Source organism: Chinchilla lanigera, unplaced genomic scaffold (assembly GCF_000276665.1).
Source record: "Chinchilla lanigera isolate Chin_1 unplaced genomic scaffold, ChiLan1.0 scaffold00021, whole genome shotgun sequence".
Lineage (NCBI taxonomy): Eukaryota > Metazoa > Chordata > Mammalia > Rodentia > Chinchillidae > Chinchilla > Chinchilla lanigera.
The window spans coordinates 11,405,570-11,428,057 of NW_004955422.1; the positions used below are offsets into that span (position 1 = coordinate 11,405,570).

General features: G+C 37.8%; 1 protein-coding gene across 1 annotated transcript; it reads left to right on the forward strand.

Annotated features, from left to right (window-relative positions):
- The first annotated feature begins 151 nt into the window (after nt 1-151).
- Apip (APAF1 interacting protein) lies at nt 152-21,131 on the forward strand. The gene is made up of 7 exons (XM_005384139.2): nt 152-339; nt 10,995-11,095; nt 15,338-15,386; nt 16,431-16,548; nt 17,085-17,220; nt 19,952-20,119; nt 20,813-21,131. The coding sequence occupies exons 1-7, from the start codon at nt 283-285 to the stop codon at nt 20,910-20,912; spliced, it is 729 nt and encodes a 242-aa protein (XP_005384196.1). The 5' UTR covers nt 152-282; the 3' UTR covers nt 20,913-21,131.
- Nucleotides 21,132-22,488: the final 1,357 nt, after the last annotated feature.

Consider the following 22,488-nt stretch of genomic DNA (forward strand, 5'->3'; position numbering starts at 1 on the left):
CTCCGAGGTCCCTCCAGGCCACGCCTCCTCCCCGTCTGGCCTGTAGGGCTCCCGGATGAGCTATCCTAGCACCGCCTCCAACCCTGTTGGCCACGCCTCCTAGCAGCCCGCCGCGCCACGGACTCTCCCAATCAGCAATGCCTTGTCGGACCCCGCCTCCTGCTCGATCCGCCCCGCCTCCGGGCTGCCCTTAGCGCCGCCTGATTGCGCGAGAGGCCTTGCAGTGTGCCAGGTGCTGAGCTGTGCGGAGTTTGAAGACAGCAGGCCACTGTCTTCTGGGCCATGTCTGGCTGCCACGCTCCGGAGGGAGACTGTTGCTCGCGGCGATGCGAAGCGCAGGTAGGGGCGGGCCCCCGGACGCCGAGTATTCCCGGGTCGCGAGCCGGGCAGCGGGGCGGGGTCGTGGGCCGTGGGGCGGGGCCTCGCTGGTCCTTGTGCTGCAGCGGGAGACTTAGCGGACCCGGCCACGACGCCTCGGGATGCAGATGAGGGCTCGCTGCTGGGATCTGAGCGCCAAACTCCGAAAATAACGGAGTGAGGAGAGTGTTTGGGCCACTAACGAGGGTGTTTATGGGAAAACAGGCCGAGGAGTGAACCCTCACCGCCTCAAGTTTACTTTCTGCGCCCTGGCTGTTACTAACGTTGCTGTAACTCAGTTACAGTATCCTTTCGAGTTGCACCTTACCTGCCCCAGCGTAGGTCATGAGATAAAATTCTTTCTTAAAGCGGGCGTGCAGGAGCGTCGCTGTGCGTTCCAGGCCAACCTAAACTACAAAGCGAGGCTAGACAAATTAGATAAATAGTTTCAGTATACCATGGTCAGCCCTGCATAAAGGGCAGAGAAAGGACCTTTCGTTACTCTGAGGACTGAAGGTCCCAAAAAGTAATAACACCTGGCAGATGTTACTTCTGTGCATTTGAATCATTATCTTGTTTTTATAAGCGACTTTTCACAGTTAGCAAAGAGAACTCCAAAAATGGATAGACAGTGGGGTGGGAAGAGATCTTGGATGTATAGGACTGTTACAGGATTTGGGGGTGCTGGGGATTTCTGCTAGAGGTGTTTTTAGATTCTAAGTCTTGAACAAGAAATTAAACAAAAACAAACGCAAAAAAAAGGGGGTTTTACGTTTAGTAAAGGTAGGAAAAGAAAACATCCTCCGCAGAGTAGTGTGGGGCAATTAAAAGTAGAAATACACTGTACAGGGTGGACACGGACCACCGGGAAGCAACACAGTGGCTTTTGTCTCCCACTCCTGGGGCTGACTTCAGGTTTAGGCCGTCCTGTGGATAATAGGTGTACGCTTGAGTTCTTACAAGTGGAGATAGCACTCTCTTATCGGTACCACAGGACTTTGGGAATTGATCTGCGCATGTGTCCTGGAACTTTGTGGGGTTTTTTTGTTTTTTTGGGTTTTTTTTTGTCTTTTCTTCCGGTACCAGGAATCGAACTCATGAGCTTGCGCTTGCCAGGCAGGCGCTTTGCCGCTGAGCTAAATCCTCAGCCCAGTCCTGGAAATTTGTAATAAACAGGTCATGCCCACTTCTCCGTCGAGGTTGCCACACTCTAATCCTTTATCTCAGAACAGATTATTGAGGCTTTTTATTAGGCAGGTATGTCTGAGGGATGAGGAAAGTAAAAGCAACGTGTTGTAGAATCATTGCTAAGGTGAAGGTAATTTCAAACAGTGACTCAGGTAGGGCTTTATTGGGAATCTAGCCATTTAGATTGGCCCAGGTTTTTAGAGGGAGACCAAAAAAAAAGAAAACTAAGGCTACCCTTTGCCCTGTCTTAAGAGGTGACAGCGCACAGCTTCAGCCTTTTTTACAGTATGGGATTATGGGCCCAAGCTCCATTTCTGCTGTTTTGAGTGGGAACTGGAAAGGTTTTGTATAAATCCCTTGATTTTAAAATTATAAGCGCTACACAGACAAAGTAAACCACTTCCTGAGGGTCTGATTTAGTGTTCAAGATCCCAGTTTGTAACTAATCCTCTGATGTAGGATTTTTCTTAATGTGAGAGATGTGTTCTTAATAATTTACCCAGTACTTATTGAGTAAAGCACTGTGGTGGGTATAACTTGGCAAGAGCATGTTCTTTATCCTTCAGAAAGCTGTGCTTACCTGAGGAGAAAAACCAGACAGGAACTATTTCTATTCTTATTTTAACATCTCACAGTACCCTGTGTATAGTGACCCCAAATAAATATTTGATATTTGATGTTACTACATCATAAGGCCATTCAAATCCCATGTCTGTTGTCTTGACCTTAATATTCCATCAATCTTTTCCTCTCCCCATAGCAACCATTCCCATAGACATAGCCATCCTGCCCAACTTCTACTCTTTCACCGTACTTCTTTTCCTGCTCCTGAGTTCTTTGTCAGGGTTCACTAGAGGAACAGGTTTAATACAAAATAGATATCATCCAAAGGTGACGGCAAGGACTGGAGCTCTTCTGAAGAAGCAGAAGCAAGACTTCCTTCTTCTTTCCCTTTTTATTACATCTGGGCTACAAGCCTGTTTGTCAGTACCACCCACACCCAGGGTGGGTCTTCTGTCTTCAATAAACCAGTCATCTGAACATCTCCCAAACAGTCTGCTAGGAATTTCTTATTGAAGTTGATACCACAATTAACTATCACAGTTCCCTCTGTATGGCCTCTATCAGAAGGTGTTCTTCACTGTATGACAGGTGAGTAGTGCCTTTGCCTGAATGCCTCTCACCCAGGCTACTGAGAACCGAAAGGAAGAAGGGATTACTCAACTACATGAATTGGTGTCTCTGCAAATATTATACTGTCCTATCCCTAGCCTCTGAACACCGCATAGCAGTGCTCTGGGGAGCTTCTTTCACATTCCTGTAAGAGGTTATTTCAAAACCTTAGCGTTTTTCTTTATCCTCTACCCGAAGGCTATTTCCCAGATGATCTTTTCTCCAAAATTGCAAAGCAATGAAGGCTAATAGGTGTGAACTTTCCAACTTCATTCTTCCCAACTACAGTATAATATAAAGGTTAAGGACTAGGGATCTAGAATAGTAGTGCCTGGGCTCAAATCCTGGACCTGCCACTCCCTATCTGGATAGTCTTAAACAAGCTACTTAATCTTTCTTAGCATATAGGGTTGTTATAAAGCAGGCCATGTAAATCCTTTACAGTAGTACCTGGCACAAATAAACAATAGATGTTAGCAATTCTTGTTGTCAATGATATTTTTATAGCTTTACCTTACCCTTCCTCCTGTTTAAGGCAGTTATTTCTGTTTTCCTAGTTCCATCTTTTCTATGTCCACACAGACTGACCTGTTTATTAGGCCTCTGCTTTCTTATGCCATTAATTTCTTACTGTCCCCTAATCTTACCTACTAGCATGTGCTATGGTTTGGATATTCAGTGTCCCCTATGTTTTAAAGGCTTGGTTCCCAGTGTGGCACTACTGGGAAGTCATAGTACCATTAGGAGGTGAGAGCTAATGGGAAGTCCTTGGGTGTCATGGGGAATGTGTCCTCAAAGAGACCCTGGCTCTTTCCTATTTCTATTTTGCTTCCTGGCTATGAGGTAAGCCGTTTACACTACCACACACACTCCATGTTTTTGCCCTCCAGCACCCCCACCGAAAGCCTAAGAGCAGTGAGTCCACCTCATAATGGACTGTACCCTAAAACCATGAGCCATAATAAACCTTCTGTTCATCTCAGGTGTCGTGACATGGGGACCAAGAGCTAAATACCACACTACGTGTAATAGAAAATTCTCTTTATTAACCACTTTTGCCTTCTGTTTTCTTGTCCTGCTCTTCTCCATAACAACACTGTTGAAAGGGGCATTAACAGTTCATGCCTCTAAGTTCATTCACTTCTAAATGGAAGTTACTGATGTCCACTCTGATGTGGTTTCCAAACGCAGTCCATTGAAACAGTACTCACTGAAGGTTGTGGTTGACTTACTTTGCAAATGTAGTGGGCCTAGCAAAAGCCTTAGCCAAGGTGAACTCTGTTACCTACATTCCTTGTGCCTTTACTGAGCAGCTGGAGAGAGTTTGCAACAAGGCCCTGTGGCTCCACATCATACTCATGAGTTCAACCTCAAAGTAGCAAACTGACACTGCCAACAACCCCCTTCCCTATTAGTTGGAACTCTCTAAGGTCCCACTTCCCAAATGACTGTTTTGCACTTTCATTCTCCCATCATGCCTCTAATAACAGGTTCCCCCACTATCATTCAGGTCATGTCTTTGTTTATACTTAAGAAAATAGAAGTCGTTAGATACGAACTTCTCACCTTTCTAGTATAAAACCAGTCTGCTTAAAAATGAACCCAACATCTCATTTTGTAAAATGGAGGCAACTCACTTCCTCCCCTAGTACTCAGGATCTTTAGGCCATTTTTCTAGTTATTTCTGTCCCTCTCCTGTCCGTCTTACCATTAAGCAGTTCCTTTCTCATCAGCGCAGCTTTCAAACCCATGTGTTCTGGCCCCTGCAAAGTCCTTGTCCACCACCCTCCGCAGCTCATCACTGCCTCAGCCAACCAGTCTTCTAGCTATCAAGCACTTTGTCACTGCAAGGCATTCACAGCTGCTCTTTGCTCTGCCTGGAACACTTGCCTGTCCCCAAGAGAAAAGCAGAAATGTACATACATTCATCACAGGCTGGTTTTTTTCATATCCTTTATGTTTTAAATTAAATAAAACATAAGAGCTCAGAGAGTCCTTCTTGACTACCTTAATCAAAGTTGAATCCTGCTATTTTTCTGGAAGCTCCTTATTTCCTTCTTACTACTTACAGCAATTTATTTTTCTATTTGGTTTACTTTTCTACTCTCCTAGGGTAAATTATTTTAGGGCAAACCTTCGGCTTGTTGATAGCTGAATTCCCAGAGCCTAGAACAGTTCTCTGCATATAGCGAGCGCATAGTAAATATTTGAAGACTGACATCTTGCTGAATGCCTTTGTTTTCTACTCAGCTACTTGGCCAGCTAAAAGCTTGAGTCTTGGACGCTTCCTGTCTTTACTTCAGTTTTCACATCCAATGTCTTTTCTTTTTAACCTTTATATTTCTTCTAAGCCCACTTGTACCATCACTGCTTTCAAATTCATTTTGAAGCTATTTCAGTACCTTCCTTGCTGGTCTAATCTTCTGCTTTTTTGGTCACCACCTTCGTCCTCTTCTCACCACTGCTGTGATGGAGTGTTTCAGAAACAAAATCTGATCGTGTCATCTTAGCTTTAAATCCGTTGGTGGCTTTCAGTCATCTACAAAATAAAGCCCAAACTCGTGCTTGTACCATAAAAGGTCTTTTTATATATTCCTTCCTCCCACCCATACCCCGCAGAACCTAACATATAACCAGTTCCAGCCACTGAGAGTTCTTTTCATTGGAAATACAGCTTTCCTTCCTCTTCCATAAGACTTACCATACCTCGGCCATTCCTTCCTCTAGGAAGCTTCTCCCAGGGCTTCTTCCCTCCCACCAGTGGTTCTGATGCCCTAACACTCTGACTGTCTTGTATTATATAATGCTTTGCCATTTTGTGATAACTTCTTCACTAGATCGAGCGCCTCAAAGGCGAGGATTTTATCTTAGAATTGTTTCTTCTGGGCTTATCACAGTATTTAGCACTTGGTGGGAGTGTGTTGAAAGAATGAAAGAAGTACATGATAAATACCAGAAGAAGAGTGTAGCGAGCAAATGCTGTGACACATTTGGAGGAAAGTCTGATTGCTTCCCAGTGGTATAAAGGTTGACAGTTTGATGGAGTTGCAGTACGTGACCGAGCACAAATTTTTAGAAAGATGTAATTCTTGGCTGGCAAGAAATCACATCTTAGTAATCTATTGCTATGCAACAAATGACCCCAAAACCTAACAGCTGAAAACACAAACTTGGTCCCCCACAGTCTCTGAGGATCAGGTGTCCAGGAGCAGTTCAGCTCAAGTTCTGACTCAGGGTCTCTTCATGTGGTGGTGAGGGGTGGGCTCCAGTTCCTTAAGCCTTGACTACAGCTGCAGCATCTGCTCCTAAGCTCACTCTTAGGAGTTTGGCAGGCCTCACTTAGGAGTTTGGCAGGCCTCACTTCCTCACTGGTCAGTAGCATTAGACCTCAGGTCCTTACCAAGTGGCCTTCTGCACATGCTGCCTGGTTATCCCCAGGCCACAGCAGCTGCCTTCCCTCAGGGCCCATGATCTCTAGAGCGAGATCAACCAAGATAGAAGCTACAGTCTTTTCTGCACCAATCTCCCGCACTGTGGCTTCTGCTGTAGCCTGTTGGTAACCCAGATCAACCTGGGTGCCGTGGGAAGGGACCACACTCCAGTGTGGCTATCAGGAGGTAAAGATCATCCAGAGCTCTCTCCTAGTTGATTGCTACAAGTAGCTGAACTAGAACTGAGAGATTTTTATAAAAGAAAATACTTGAAAATTTTAAATTGTGGCAAGAAAGGACCAAACAGACCAAGGAGGTGATATTCGAGCATTAGGCAGTTTGGGGGATGGAGCTGAATGATCAAAGTGCTACATTAATTAAGTACTCACAGCAGAAAGAAGGGGAAGCTGGAGTAGTTGAAATTACAGGCAAGGAGAACAGCCAGGAAAAGATTTCCTTATACTGCCAAAGTCAGTCCCTGAGAATTTTTACCGGAACTCTTGCAAAGCAAGAAATACAAGGACACTAAAAGCATGAATTGTACAAAATGTTATTGCATTCAATCTAAAAGACTACCTTTTATTCTGATATTCTCCCTCCTGCTCTTTTTATGCTAAAAATATACTTCCTTTTTACATGTAATAGTTAACTATACTTAATGTCACAATTCCAAAACCTTGTGTCATTCCCCAAAATTAAAAAAAGAAAAAGAAAACTGGCTTTGAAATTGAGAAGTCTGGGAATCATTGATCGAGATTATTACTGTAAGGAGGCCGATGCCCAGAAGTGCCACTGGTTCGCCCACGGACACACAGCTGGAGGTGAGGGAGAGCGAGCGGAAATCAGGCTGTGTCTTCACTTTCTAGTCCATGTCTGACTAATGTGAAGAAGGAGAAGAGATTTTTTGGTGTGGGAAAAGGGGAAGGGAGACAGAGGGCTTTTGGGGGAAGATAACATTACTGAGAAAACCAGGATGCGCAGAGCTGTGCCAGAAGATGCAAATAGATGTGCAAATGGATGTGCAGAAAGGAACAAAGACAAATCAGAGACAGAGTCCTGACAGCTTCCCTGTGCCCGCATCAGTCTCTTTCTGAGGCTGATGTCAGGAAACTTTAAAATGAACAGATTACTGGTTGCTTCAGGATTATCTTTAAGCTATTTTATAACTGTGTAAATTACAGAATAATGACAGTAATGCAGGTGATTATTATTTATAGCATATGTTCAGTGTGACTTACTTTATTATTACCCTGAGGATGTTATCCGATTTGGCATTAAATCTTTTCTAAATTTCATGTAGAATTCAACCATGAATCCATCAGGACCCGGGCTTTTCTTTGTTGATAAGTTTTTTTTTTTGGGGGGGGGGCAGTACCCGGAGTTGAACTCAGGACATTGTGCTTGCCAGGCAGGCATTTGTGCCATGAGCTATATCCCCAGCCCTGTTGATAAGTTTTTAATTATGTTTTCAATTTCATTAATTGATATTGGATTATATCTTCTTGGGTCAACTTTGGTGATTTCATACATTTCTAGGAATCTGTCCATTTCTTTTGTTTTCCATCCTATACAAGTAAAGATTTTTGAAGCAGGTATTGATGATATTCTTAATTTCCACAAAATCTGTAGTGATTTCATCCTTTTCATTCCTTATTGCATGAATTTGAGTTTTTTCTCTCCTTTTTTTGATAAGGTTGGCTAGGGGTTTATCCATTTTATTTATTCCTTCAAAGAACAAACTCTTCAATTCATTAATTCTTTCTATTGTTTTCTTAGCCTCAATTGTGTTCATTTCTGCCCTGATCTTTGTAATTTCCTCCCTTTTGTGCACTTTGGGCTTGACTTGCTCTTCTTTTTCTAGAAGCTTGACAGGTGCAGCAGTAGGTTGTTTATTTGTGCTCATTCTGTTTTCCTGATGTAAGACTTCATTGCTATAACTTTCCCTCTTAGGACTGCTTTCATTGCATCCCACGGTTCCATTATGTTCCTTTGCATTTTCGTTTGATTGTAGATATTGTTTAATTTTTCCTTTAATTTCATCTGTGACTCATTGGTTGTTCAGGAGGATGTTATTCAATTTCCATGTGTTTATGGAGTTTTTGCAGTTTCTTTTGCCATTAATTTCCAATTTCATTGCACTGTGATCAGATGATATACATGGGATAATTTCAATTCCTTTGCATTTACTGCAAGTGAAAGGATAGAAAATAATACTCTATGTAATAGGAACCCAGAAAAAGGCAAGGGTAGCTGTTCTGTTCGCAGACAATGTAAACTTCAAGCCAAGAATGATCAAAAGAGATAAAAAAGATCATTACATACTTGTTAGGGGAAAACTTAAAGAGGAAGAGATAACAATCATAAGTATATGTACATCAAATACAGGAGCACCCAATTATATAAGACAGATATTAATAGGCATGAAAAATCAAATAAGCAATAATGCAATTGTAACAGAGGACCCGATTTTCATAAAGTGATTGATCAACTAGACAAAAAATCAACAATGAAATATTAGAACTGAACCAAACGTTTGAACAAATGGACTTAGTAGACGTTTACAGAGTGTTCCACCCAAAACATCAACATACATATTCTTCTCAGCTGCACACAGGACGTTCTCTAAAATAGACCATACACTAGCCCATAAATTGGTAACTCCTAAGCCTGTGTTGAATCAGAACTTTTAAAAACTTTCAGGTTCTAGCCAGGCGTGGTGAAGTACTCCTAGAGCCCCAGCAGTTGGGGCTGAGGCTGGAGGTTTTCCACGAGTTTGAGGCCAGCCTGAGCGAGTGCAAGCCCAGTTTGAACTACATAGTGAGACCCTGTCTCAAAAAAATAAAGCAAACCAATTACCTTTCAGATTCTCATTTTCTCATTTTATATTTTGAAGGCTACTCCATTGATTATCACTGTTGATACTTACCTAACATGAAACATAGTTAGAAACACCGTGATTTCAGGTATCCAGCTAAATAACTGAGAATTCGGTCTATTAAATGATGATCCTTTTCTGGACTCAGAAGTAGTTTTCCTTTTTACCCAAAGCCAAAGCAGGCTTTCTTGCTGTGCCTTTTTGAGGTCTCCACCTTGTATGGTATGGGGCTTTGCTGTTAGATGGCCCCATTTTGAGCGAGCCTTAAATTTTAACTCAAATTTCTATCAGAATCAAAGCTCAGAGTCATCCAAGTTTAACAAATATGAAAATTCTGACTTTGGAGCCCCCTCCTGCCCAGGTAGTCTTACTCTCATTTCTTTTATGGCCCTGTAAAACCTTACTTTCTTGCAAGTTCAGCTATTTATTTTGAAATATTTATAAACATAATTATTCAGTATTTTAACTTGTTTTTAAGTTAATGATTGTGTATCATACTGCAAAAAATGGAATTCACTGTGTTTTTAATTAATTGTTTTTGTTTTCATTAAACTGTAAAAGGAAGGGGGCATTGGTGTGTTCTTTCTATAAAAATAATTATAGGATTTATATATAAAGTTGATGTGTATGTCACTCTCTATGCATATACAGTATTTCTATAAACACATACCATCATAGAAATGATTACAGTATTAATTGTATTTTTTTTTACCTAACTGTAACCCTAACCCTTAAGCCCTAATTTTAACCCTAACCCTATTAATTGTGATATTTGAATGTTTTTCTGTGGTGTTTGCTTGTTTTTATTTTCCATAGTGTATATATATATTGCTTTTGTAATAAAACAATAAATTCCTTTTGGAAAACGGGACCTTTAAAAAATAAAATAAAATTGAACCAAAAGAATATGTGTTGAACATATAATAGTCACTGTATTTCATATATATGATGCCTTAACTGAATAAGATGTTTTGTGTAAATACATTTTGAATAGACCAAAACATGTTCCTTTTTTTTTTTTTTTTTTTTTTTTTTTTTTTTTTTTTTTTTTTTTTGGTTTTTTTGTGGTACTGGGAATCAAACTCAGGACCTTGTGCTTGCCAGGCAGGCACTTGTGCCGCTGAGCTAAATCCCCAGGCCTTTACTTTTTTTTTTCCTTTTCACACTAGATGCAATTTTCTTTTTTTTTTATTATAAAGAGAATTTTTAAAAAATAATAAAATAACAACAGACAAAAAATAAAGCAAAAAAATAATAATGATACCGGGTTGCAAAACAAAATAATAAGAATTAACAGTGGTTTTTATATTACATATTGCTATCTTCAACAAAGTTGCTCAGATTGCCAGATTTAAGAATGTAAGATTGATCAATCCATTAAAGAGAATAAATAATAGTAAAAAAGCATTAGAAATGATACAGAGCTTCACCAAACAAGATGGTAGGAATTCACTAATGGTTGTTATATTGCATATTGTTGTCCTCAAGTTAGTTCTTCAGATCACCAGATATAAACATGCAAAATTGGTAAAAAAAAAAAATTAAGCATTAACTGTTCCTTTCAATAAACCAGAGCGATTAGACAAGAGAGAGAAATAAAAGGAATAAGGATAGGAAAGGAAGAAGTGAAATTATCATTATTCACAGATGACATGATACTCTACATAGAAGACCCCAAAAACTCCACCAAAAGGCTTATGGATTTAGATACTATTTTTTTTTAGTCATTTCTCAGTAGATCTTTGTTATAATCACCTCCCTACCCTGTTCTTGGAGCTTGTTCCGTACCATTGGACTCCATGGTCCTATACTAAATAATCCTAGGTTGCCAATCAATGTAATAACCCATTTTCTAAACATTATAAACATAATATATTTGTAACAATTTTCTCCCTACCTGTATCTGCTCTATGATTGATTTTCTTAAGCTTCCCTACAATGTCTGTTTTAAAAATCATTTTCTTCTTTAGGACAAGGAACATCCAAGATACCTGATTCCAGAACTTTGCAAGCAGTTTTACCATTTAGGCTGGGTCACTGGGACTGGAGGAGGAATTAGCTTGAAGCATGGGTAAGTTTCTGGTCGATTTCATCCCTTAGAATTCTCCATATGAGTTGACCACAGGGAGCCTGTCCTGTGGTATGTCAGAAGAACAGCTGATGCTCAATTTGATGTGAGACTGATGGCATTTATTTTCTAACTGGTCAAATGGGTATTTGCATGAGTGAATGGAACCAGTGTGGACAAGTTGCAATTATCATAAATACCTAAGGATTTAAGAACTACAAATTTTAATCAGAATAATTTAGTCCTTAGTCTTTGGAGTATCAAAGTTAGACAACATGCTACCATGTTCATACGTCTGAAATTATAAAGAATCCTTTCTAGAAAGACAGGATTTGTTTTAAAGGGTTCAGGTAATATTTTAAAGTCACTTAAATATGGATTGCTAACTATTAAAAATTACATTTTATTGATTCATAAGAAAATCCATATGTTGGATGGATTTATCATTAAGCAGATATATCATTATTAAAGGACATAGTATCTGCTAGTCTTTATTCCTCAGAGAACAAAACAAGAGGAATTGGACATCAATTGAAACAGAAAGAGTAAGTAGTTTTCTATTGTTTATTATATTTATTCAATATCTTTTCTCTAAGAAGGTGAAGAATAAATACCTTACTGACAATGAAAATAGAGGTTGTAGAATCTCATTCTGTCACAGGCTGCTGCGATAAGATTATTGTCTTTTCTCCTGAAATATTTTAGGAATAATATTGTCTGGAAGCTGAATGTTACACTAATGATGCTGATTTATTTCTTTTGTCCTAATTCACTTTCTTTAACAAAATTGGATTTTTAAAATATTTATGTTATTGAATACATACATGTATAGTAATGCCCCCCAAGGACGCTCTACTGCATGATAAGAAAGTAAAATAAAAGGAAGTAAAATTTCAAAAATGGAAAGTAAAATAAAATCGGAACATTTTAGACGAAAGGAATTTTATGACATACCACAAGTTGATGTGATTGTAATTTCATCTGCTTCAAATTACAAAGTAATTCCTGAAATGTTAATTGAACAACGGTAAATAACAAGAGGGCCTCAGTCCCTCAGCTGGAACAGTTTTGGATGTAAGAATGCTCTCAGAGTCCAGTAAGCTCATGCCCCATGTGTCAGATCTGTATATCCATTTGTGTCCTGTCTTACCATTACCCACAGATGCTGCTGTGTCACTTTAGCACAATGGAAGCTTTTAGATTATTTTACCAAAACTTCCCAATTGGCCTGTTCACAGCTAACCCTATGCTGACAACAGTTTATTCTTGAATTTATCTACTTAGAAACTGAGTCCCAGTAACTTGCTTTTCTTGCTATATTATTAATAATAAATCATACTCAATGTTGTCTTTAGTTGACTACTGTTTATTTGCATATGCAGAAAATAGTTTTTACATGTACAAAATAGAGTGCGCAACTAAACTGAGCTACAACAACCATTTCTAATTATATCTTTTCAAACAACAGCAAAATTACAAATAGGAATATCAACTTCAGGGATTTTCTTTTTTAGCAGAAACACATAAAGGACTGTTCAGTCTAGCAGAACTGTACTAATCCATGCACTGCAACTGTGTGTGGTCGCCAAAACCGCTTATTGGCACATCTTTTAAAATTAAATGGTTTTTATAGCACTGCAATCAATTTATAGGAAAGTTGCATCATGTGTAAAATATTTTTTTTCCTTAGTTTCTTAGTAGGTGAGGAGCTCCTCCTGGAGGTCACAGATGGAAAGAGCCACAGTTTAGGGACTCTGGAATGTTACTAAATACGTGCTTTACACAAATGAGTATTTTCTAGTAAAATGTTGCGTTTTCCCTCTAACACTTGAAACACTTCATGAGCCCACATCACTAGCTTTATCAGCAGTATCATTCTCATGTTGCTAGTGATTGATTTTGACTCCTGGAGCAAATGAATTTGGAATGAAATACAAACTGATTAGGTTATGTTTCTAGAATAATACTGACAGTAAGCTCTTTGAACATACAGAACAACTGACTGATTTCAAGGTTTGCCTGAAATCATTCCAGCTGACAGTACTGGTAAGTGGTACCAAAAGATATACATTAAAAGATAGCTTATGACAAGCATAAGAGATAAAGCAGATGGAGGATCAAGAAAGTAACAGTAATCACGATAGTTCCAGAATCCTCTGCAGCCACTATGTTTAGTTTATGTCCCTACCATTCAAATATAGCAATTCTTATTTTCACATTGTAATACTAGTATGTGTCAGAGACACTAATCCTGTTGTATGCTGTTAGTAAGGTTTACAGTTAATAAAACCATATTATAGATGAGATCACTGAGGCATAGTAAGATTTAAATGATATTTTAAAATCACTAGAGAGTAAATAAAAAGAGAAGCAATGAACATAAATGTACTATGAACTCTTGGGTTTTGTTCCACTGCTTACAACATGGTGAAACAGTAGGGAGTATAGAAATAAATTCCAAAACTTAATACCTTGGAATTCAGAATGCTTTTTATTTGTGGCTGTACTAAATAAATATTTCACTTTAATCCCCTGCATTTTTCCCTCTTAAAGTAAAAGCTCTGTCATCTTTATATTTTATCCTGGTATTTCTTTGTAGGAGTTAATACATTTTTGTCTAAAAAATATATTAGCTAACCTTTTAACTGCCCAAAGTTGATCAAAGTTTAAAGTGAGCCCCATTGTACAAAGGCATTATAAAATAAATTTACCATGTCAAATCTTGTGGATAAACAGAATAAATACCATAGTTTTCCCACTTTGTAGGTAGATTTTATTTGCCAGGAAGTTATTTTGTACTTTATTTGGGTCCATTCCCAAGACTATATACATTGCTCCCTACACAAAAAGACCTGTGGTCCATTTACCTGTAGAGGGCGTGGACCATACCATCCATGATTCTAGAGTTCTTCCATGTTATGCAAGGACAAAAGGTGTAGACCGCTGGCATTAGCAATGAGCCCCTGTTACAGTATGATTCCTACCACCCTCACTGGTTCCAGGGCAGTGCCTCTCTTCCCCCGTGCATCAGGGCTCTAAAACACTGCTACTTCATGAAAGCTAATGTGTGCGTGCAGCTTACTCTGCTTTGGATTTCACCCATGTTATCGAGCACTTATTTTCTAGATTTTACAAATTATCTAACTTTTTTTCAGTTCCAAGTTTATATATTTATTAGCAACCCAAAGTTGATAGTTTCATAGGTCCCCATCGTCATTTTCACTACAGAGTGTTGGGTACTTATTCAGTGTCCCTATGTCTGTACTTCAGGGGTGGAAGCTGGGGCATCAGCCTTCCCCTAATCTGTATTTATGTTACAGCCCATTAATACTCTGTCAGCAACTGAAACTCGTAGGGGAGCCAAAGGACCTAGTTGATGGTAGAGAAATTAATTTAAAAATGAAAGTGGAAAGTACCTGGTGAAAAATGACGGGGTCGAGCATCTCCTTTTAACACAAAATCCTGTAGCAAAAAGATCTATCTCCACGTGTAGCCATCCTTTTGACATTTTTAACTTTTTGAAAATATTTAAGCTTATACTGTATGTTTCCCAAGAAACTTGAGCTTTTCAAGTAGGCAGCATAGTTCTATTCAAAAGGTCACCCAGTATTAACGTTGTAATGTAATAAGCTGTCCAGCAGAGGTCTCTGAGCTTCATAGTTTGTAACAGGCATTTTGAGGAATAAAATTAAACCTGATTCTTGGGGGCTGGGGAGTTAGCTCAGCAGCACAGCACCTGCCTGGCAAGCGCAAGGTCGTGAGTTCAATTCCCAGTACCAGAAAAAAAAAACAACTAAACCTGATTCTTTTGCATGACAGAAATCGTCTCCTACAGAGCATATTTTCCCTTGATTGAGTTTTGGAGTGACTGTATTTCATATATAATAGGATAAACTCTGCTTATTCAAGTTTTCAGGTGCTAAAAGCTTAAATATTCAGGTTTTCTTTTCCTCTAACTAGATCAAAATCTGATTACCATTGATTTTGCATCATAAAAAGAAATAAGAATATGATAATGTGGAAGACAAAAGCAACTACCTGCATTATGATGTGCCACCAGCATTACAAAGGCATTAAAGCAGTTTGGTATTCTTTCTGTGCAGCCTAAATCCTTAATTAAACCATGCAGCTATTTCCATAACTTGAATTAGAAAGAATGTTAATTATTGGACTGCTAAGATGTACTTTGTGCAAAAACAGAAAATTAGTAAAATAAAAACCATTGTTTATATTTTATGTTACCAGCAATGAAATCTACATTGCTCCTTCAGGAGTGCAAAAGGAACGAATTCAGGTATAGTAAAGGGATCCTTTATAAACCAAAATGTCTTTTCTACTTTCCTGAAAACTTCTAAAAGGTTACGTTTTGAAGGGTGGCTGGTTATCCTGTGATAATTTAAATAACTAATCAACAACCATCTGTTGATTCATATTAAGGTGGTTTCTATCTTCCATTCAACCCACGTGTGCTTCGAAATCTCATTCAGCCTGTGAGGGGCAGAAGTGAATAGCACAATCTTAATCCTGATAAAAAGTAATTATAATTGAGAAATCTCATTCTACATTAATGCTGGAATAATATTCAAAATCTAGGTAAAATACACATAGTATTTCTAAAAAGCTAAGAAAAAAGCTGCTTCATTAATAACACATTTATATCAGAGTTTGTAATAAACTCTGCCAAACAGAAGTTACAAATTAGAAACACACACATGCATTACTAAGAAAAAAATGGGTGGTTTGCAAGCTTTTTTAGAACTTTAAGAATAATATAACTTATTTAGATCAATCTTTCTGAGTACCAGTTAAGTTTTTCAGGAGATATGAAATTTTACTCTAAATACTCTTACTTTGAGATGTGAAGAAAAATTAGGACACCCATCTGGGAATGTTGATTTCTTTGTCTTGTCTCCCTGAAATATAGTTGTAAAATTATAGGACAAAGTTATGCTGCATCAGAAATGACAGCAGCATCATTACATACACATTAGTTTTCTTTGTCAATTCTAAAGGAAAGTAGTTTTTTAAACTCTTAAGATTATTTTTGTGGAAAATTTTTATTTCTCAATAATGCTAAAGTAGGAAACTTTATTTTTCAACACTGATAACCTTTTTTAAGAAAGTATATGGATATTTAAAATGAGTAAGCATGTAAGTATATATACACATACTAACACTGTATATATATGTGTGTACTGTGTACGTATACATATGTGTATTCTATATGTATACATACATATATACATCTGTATGTGTGTATGTTTACACACAGAAAGAGGAACATTTGTAACTGATAACTGTATAAGCCTTCCTTTTTTCTTTTTCCTTCTATCAATAGCCAGAAGACATGTTTGTGTGTGATATAAATGAACAGGATATAAGTGGGCCTCCAGAATCTAAGAAGCTTAAAAAAAGCCAATGTACTCCTCTTTTCATGAATGCTTATACACTGAGAGGTATGTAGAACATGTATTTGCCATGAAGAATATTTACCGAATAGGCTCCCCGAATAACAGTAATTATTATTTTAGTTAATATACCTACTGTATATAAAAACATTAAATATTTTAACTCATTCAGTTTTCACATGAGCTTATAAAGAAGGTCCATTATTCCATTTACCCTCCTCCCTAACACTAGCTTATTACTCAGTGCCACAAAAAATAGGTCCATAGCCATATATATTATATGAATACATGTGCATCTATATACATACAGGTACTTTTACTTTAGAAGTTACAGTGTATATGCTGCAGGTGTGGAGGTACACACCGGGAACCGCAGCACTCTGGAAGGCTGAGGCACGAGGATTGATGTTTGAGCCCAGCCTGAACAACTTAGCAACCAAGCAAGAGCCTGTCTCAAACTCTAAAAAAGTAAAAAGGTCTAGGGCTATAGCTTAGTGCAAAGGCCCCGGGTTCACTTCCCCAGTGCCACAGAGGGGGGAAAAAGTATAATTATCTTCCCTGACAGTTTATTCCTCCTCCTTCAGGAGCAGGCGCAGTGATTCATACCCACTCCAAAGCTGCTGTGATGGCCACCCTTCTCTTTCCAGGACGAGAGTTTAAAATTACACATCAAGAGATGATAAAAGGAATAAGGAAATGTACCTCAGGGGGGTATTATAGGTATTATCTTCTTCTCTTTTTTTGTTTAAATACTTTAAAAAATATTTGTCCTTTTTGGTAAGTAGGATGTTGATCTTTTTGTGCATGTGATGATATGTTGTGGAATCTTTATTAATATCCCACTTAATGTTACATTTCTAGACACAGTGTTTCTCCTGCTCTTCATTAGCTATGGTAATTTATTAGCAACGAAAATAATGAAGTATTTGTTGTTGTAAAATGGAAAAAACTTGGCCGAGATTTCTAGAGATGGAAAACTTATGACCCTGTATTAAAGACATTAAGTTCTCTTAATCTTTACTTTGTCTTTATGAGGCTTGAACCTAACTAGAGTTTAGATTTTATGTTGATTTAATTATTTCTCAAATATTTTAATGTTTAGAAAAGTTTCCTAGTTGTTTTAATTAAGTTTATTACTGAGTTCTAGAATTTTCCAGTGTAACAGGTGGCACGGATGGTAAGAACGGAGACTTTTTAATAAATTTAAATATATCTACCAGCCTATAAAACGGTAGTCATTATTCATAAGTCTAGGATATAATGGCTGAAGAAACACGTCCTCATTGCCCAGGTACAAGCTCAATCTTCCCTTTAAGTTTGTCACCTTCTTCCTGAGCCTTCATCTTTCTTAATTTCCTAAAGAGCCTCATAGCTCACCTTGTTTAGAGGAACATGATGCCAGTTGTACAAAAGTGTTCTTACAGCAATGTCTTACTGTCACTGCATGGAATGGAATATACGTGTTCAAACTGGTGTGCTGAGTTCATTTGATTTCATTTGATATTTATTGTGTATCTAAACCATTCCTCAACCCTGTGAAAACAGCTATTTATAAAGGTTAATAGAGAAAGTATGTATACTAAAGGAAGTTGGTCATGTATTGTCTTTTCCATCCCTGGGTCTTGAAGGAGAGGCCTTTGGCTGCTGTCACCTCAATATACTTTTGATTGCTTTGGTGAAGAAATAAAAATAGGTCAGAAGAATGTAGAGATTGGTGAGGTAGGAACAAAACGGAGAAAGAATGACATCAATGAAAAGGTGCTATTTCTTATTCCTAATACACATTTTATATATTATTTTGAGTGGTTCAGAATTAGAAAAATAAAAACTGTTTTGTGTGGTGCTAAGGACCAAATATGGGGCCTTGTACCTTCTAGGCAAGCACTTTACCACTGAGCTATACCCCAGCCCAAAACTTTTAAGATGCCCTTTGCAGTTTTATTTTGGCCTCATTGGAAACTGAGAAATAGGGTCATTATCACAGCTCAGGAAACAGTAATTTTATCTGAATCTGGGGCAAGTCCTAAGACGAATCAAAAAAGGGGCAAATAAAAACTGGAAGAAGAAGAAGATGGAATTGTAACATTCTTTTTTCTTAGAGAAAAGTCTTTCTAAAAAAAAACCAAACCAAACAAACAGGGTTGAGCATATAGCTCAGTGTTAAGAGCATATGGCTTAGTATATTACAAGGGGCCTACACACACACATACACACAGTGGATACACAAAACCAGCGTTAAAATACTTAAGTTTTTACCAAGGAAGGCTCACGTGTTGATCTAAATGTCCTTCCTTTTGGAATCTTAATGTCTGTAGAGTGACAAGAACACTGATACCATCCCAGCATGCTCTAGATTAGCTGGTCAGGATCTATAGCTTGTCTGGGAAATGGAAGATTGGTTTGAATATAGCTTTCAAGTCTTATTTTGCTATGCAATTATTTTGCACATAAAAGCATTTCTGACTGTTCAACGTATGCTAAAGGAAAAATAAGTTTGTAATTCTAAGCACATTTAGGAAAGATTTGGTACTAGTAGTGCATTCCTTCTATACTCAAGGATATTTTATAATTACCTCTGTTTCATCTAAAGTGAAGTAAGGGGCAACCCCATACCATTAATAATAATGGTTAGCCTAATTTTTAATCCCATGACAGCTACTTGGTCTACACCTGCCTTGAAGGAGCAGTTGCTGATGTTAATGATAACACTTTCCATAAAACTTTCCTTTTTGGTTAAGTTAACACACAGTTGGGAAAAGCAGATGTTACTTTAACAATGCCAGAGAAATTCCTGCAAAAAAGAAAAACATGTATGAGTTTTAATTGGTTATGTGACATTAAGAATAGATTTATTAGTAACTCAATTGTTTGAACATTATTACATTCAGATCCACATTGCATGCATTTCCTAAGAATAAAGTAGAAATGAAAGAAGTTCTAATGCTATAAATTTGAGAATATTCTTGAAAGTATTATCATGCTTTTAATAGCTATTTATTTCTAAAAGATTTTGCTGTCCCAGTGCACAAACCTCACTTGTATTTGTTGATGTGCTGTCGAGGCTACTTTGGAGTCCTGCAGAGATGAAAAAATGATATTTTTAATCCTTCCTATGTTTCTGGTTCTGTGATTTATAATTTCTCATCTCCTGAAAATATTATGACTGTCTTTGCTTCAAGGAAATACTTGTATGATCTTGATGATTTCTTTGTTAGATTTTTGTATAACATACACATTTCCGCCACTTAAGCTCGCCTGCCAAATTCCCAGGGTATCTTTTGATACAGATGTTTATACAAGATACACAGAACAACATGCAACATCTTGTTCATAACTTGGAGTTGCTTTCCAGCTGGAATGGCTAATTACTTGAAAAAATTACAAGTGTACTATATATATGAAGATCTTTAATTTGTTTTAATGATAGAAAATGGCTTGTCTCACCTTACAGATACAATGATATGTTAGTGGTACCCATTATTGAGAACACACCTGAGGAGAAGGACCTGAAAGAACGCATGGCTCGTGCAATGAATGAGTACCCTGACTCCTGTGCAGTACTAGTCAGGCGCCATGGAGTATATGTATGGGGAGAAACCTGGGAGAAGGCGAAGACTATGTAAGCATAATCCAGCAACATTTGGCATATCGCCATACTCTAAATGTAAAAATGAACAAATCATGTCTTAATTTTTAAAATAAAGTATGATTTTTCTATGGGTTTTTTTGGGTCAAATTGACAAGTTTGGTTTATCATTATGAGTTATAAATATTTGAGTTGTATTATATACTCATTTGAGATGTATTTATGAGATCAGCTCTTATCTGGAAAAGTTCTGTGGACTTTAATACAAAGAAGAGAAATAGATCCTAAGTAATATAAGCTTTACTTCCAAAAATGGCACATAGTAAAAAATGTCTGTGTAAGTCATATATTTAAAATTCTTTTATTTTCTGAAAAGTGTTTAATACTACAGCAAGATTGAATGTGATTCCTTTGCTTATTTCAAAGTTGTTTGGGACAAAATAAGAAAATTTTGGCCTAGAACTGAGGGGGGAAATGTATAGATACTAGGAAGGAGCAGTGCAGAAGTAACTGGACCGAAGGGGCTGGGGATTTAGCTCAGCGGCAAAGCGCCTGCCTGCCAAGCTCAAGGTCGTGAGTTCGGTTCCTGGTACCGGAGAAAAACCAAAAAAATAAAAATAAAAAATAAAAAAGAAGTAACTGGACCGAGAGGAGAGATGTAGTTGTTCGGGATGGGAGAACTCTGATTCAGTAAGCACTTTCAGTTCTTTTTTTTTTTTTTTACAGGTGTGAGTGTTATGACTATCTGTTTGATATTGCTGTATCAATGAAGAAAGTAGGACTTGATCCTACCCAGTTCCCAGTTGGAGAAAATGGAATTGTCTAAGCCAAGTGGAAGTTTAATTATATACAGTGGAAGCCTAAAATTAACTATTACTTTACTGACAATTATTTTTCTAAATAAATTAAAATTTGTATGATGCCATTAATTTGTAACTATACACTATAGGTGTTCACACCTAATATCTCCTGACATTGTATATTTGTTTATATTCTTAAAATTTTAAGTAGCAGAGTGATGGAATAAAAAAATTTGCTCAGTGTTTTCTTATGTTTATTTTTGATTTTGTAATAGCAAAATATTTGCCCTTATACGCAGACCCTTTTTTAAGTATATTCTCAATTTAATCTTTAAAGCTGCTGGTGATGACAGAACTCATTGGAAACTTTCCACTTATTTATGGAATGGGCATTTTCTTTTTTAATCATGGTGCGTCATACCTGATGTCAAAACAGTTTTATAGATTTTTCCCTGTTAAGTTTTATTGTTCCCCCCTCAGGCTTAGCACCCATCATCCAAAAATCCAAAATCCAAAATTTGTTAGCACAGCCATGATGCATAGGTAAAAAATTCCATACCTGACCTATGATAGGGTACGGCCAAAATGCTGGTACACTAAGAATACTGTATAAAATTCTCTGCAGGCTAAGTTACATATGAAACATAAGTGAATTCTATATTTAAACTTGGCTCCTGTCCCTAAAATATTTTACCATGTAAATGCATATATTCCAAAATTCAAAAAAATCCAAAACACTTCTGGTCCTATTTCAGATAAGGGGAACTCACCCTATAAAACTGTATGACTCCCTCATGATAATTGCAAAATTCAAGTCAGATAATATTAACTGAGACCCTTCACCAAACAAACCCTGACCAAATTGGTGATGTAATTAATTCAAAAGTGTTTTTTAATATAACCAAAAGTAAAGTTAATGAATATAAAGATTTTAGTGTTTGACTAGTGCTTTTTTAAAATTGAAGAAGGTAATTGTCAGCTCCATAATATTAATTTTCTATTCCCACCTCTCATTATCTTCTTTTGAGCTGATTACCTCAGATTTTTCCTTTGTGTTGTCCATTACTCCTTTCGTGCCCTTGTTTCCTTATGAAGCACAGATCACATGGTCCATTATTCACACCATTTCATTCCAACCATCCTGTTCCTGGTGCATCTTGCTTTCTCAGTTTCATTTACCTGGTAGAAACTTCAGTCTTTGTCAGTTCACTTGGCATTTGTATTCCAGCAGCAAGATCCGGTGGGGGGAAATTGGGCAACCACGCTGACTGACCCCAGGTAGGCACTGGACACTACACGTACGCCACAATTCCCTAGTAAATTCATTTGCCAATCTCATGACTTTCTGCTCACCCTTCCTTTTCTTTCATCAAATCTGTAACATTCCCTGCCAGCTTTTAGATGGTAATCTTACCTCGCAGTTGAGAAGATAGACTCAGGGCAAAGAGAACTAACTGTCCCACTTCACAGCCCACTAACCTTGGAGCCTCCCTTGCCACTTTCCATGAACTTCGTCAAGCCAGAGCTTTCAGCTGTGCGTAAGTCTATTGTCCTCTGACATTTCCAAAAATTTTGCTTCTGCAAGTATCCCCACATTTGTCC

Bases quoted from the DNA above. Each gene is read 5' to 3' on its own strand.
- Apip (XM_005384139.2), top strand. From the start codon at position 283: ATGTCTGGCTGCCACGCTCCGGAGGGAGACTGTTGCTCGCGGCGATGC. The intron at 11,096-15,337 runs GTAAGTTTCTGG...TTATGTTACCAG, and splicing joins GGAATTAGCTTGAAGCATGG to CAATGAAATCTACATTGCTC. The intron at 15,387-16,430 runs GTATAGTAAAGG...TTCTATCAATAG, and splicing joins TGCAAAAGGAACGAATTCAG to CCAGAAGACATGTTTGTGTG.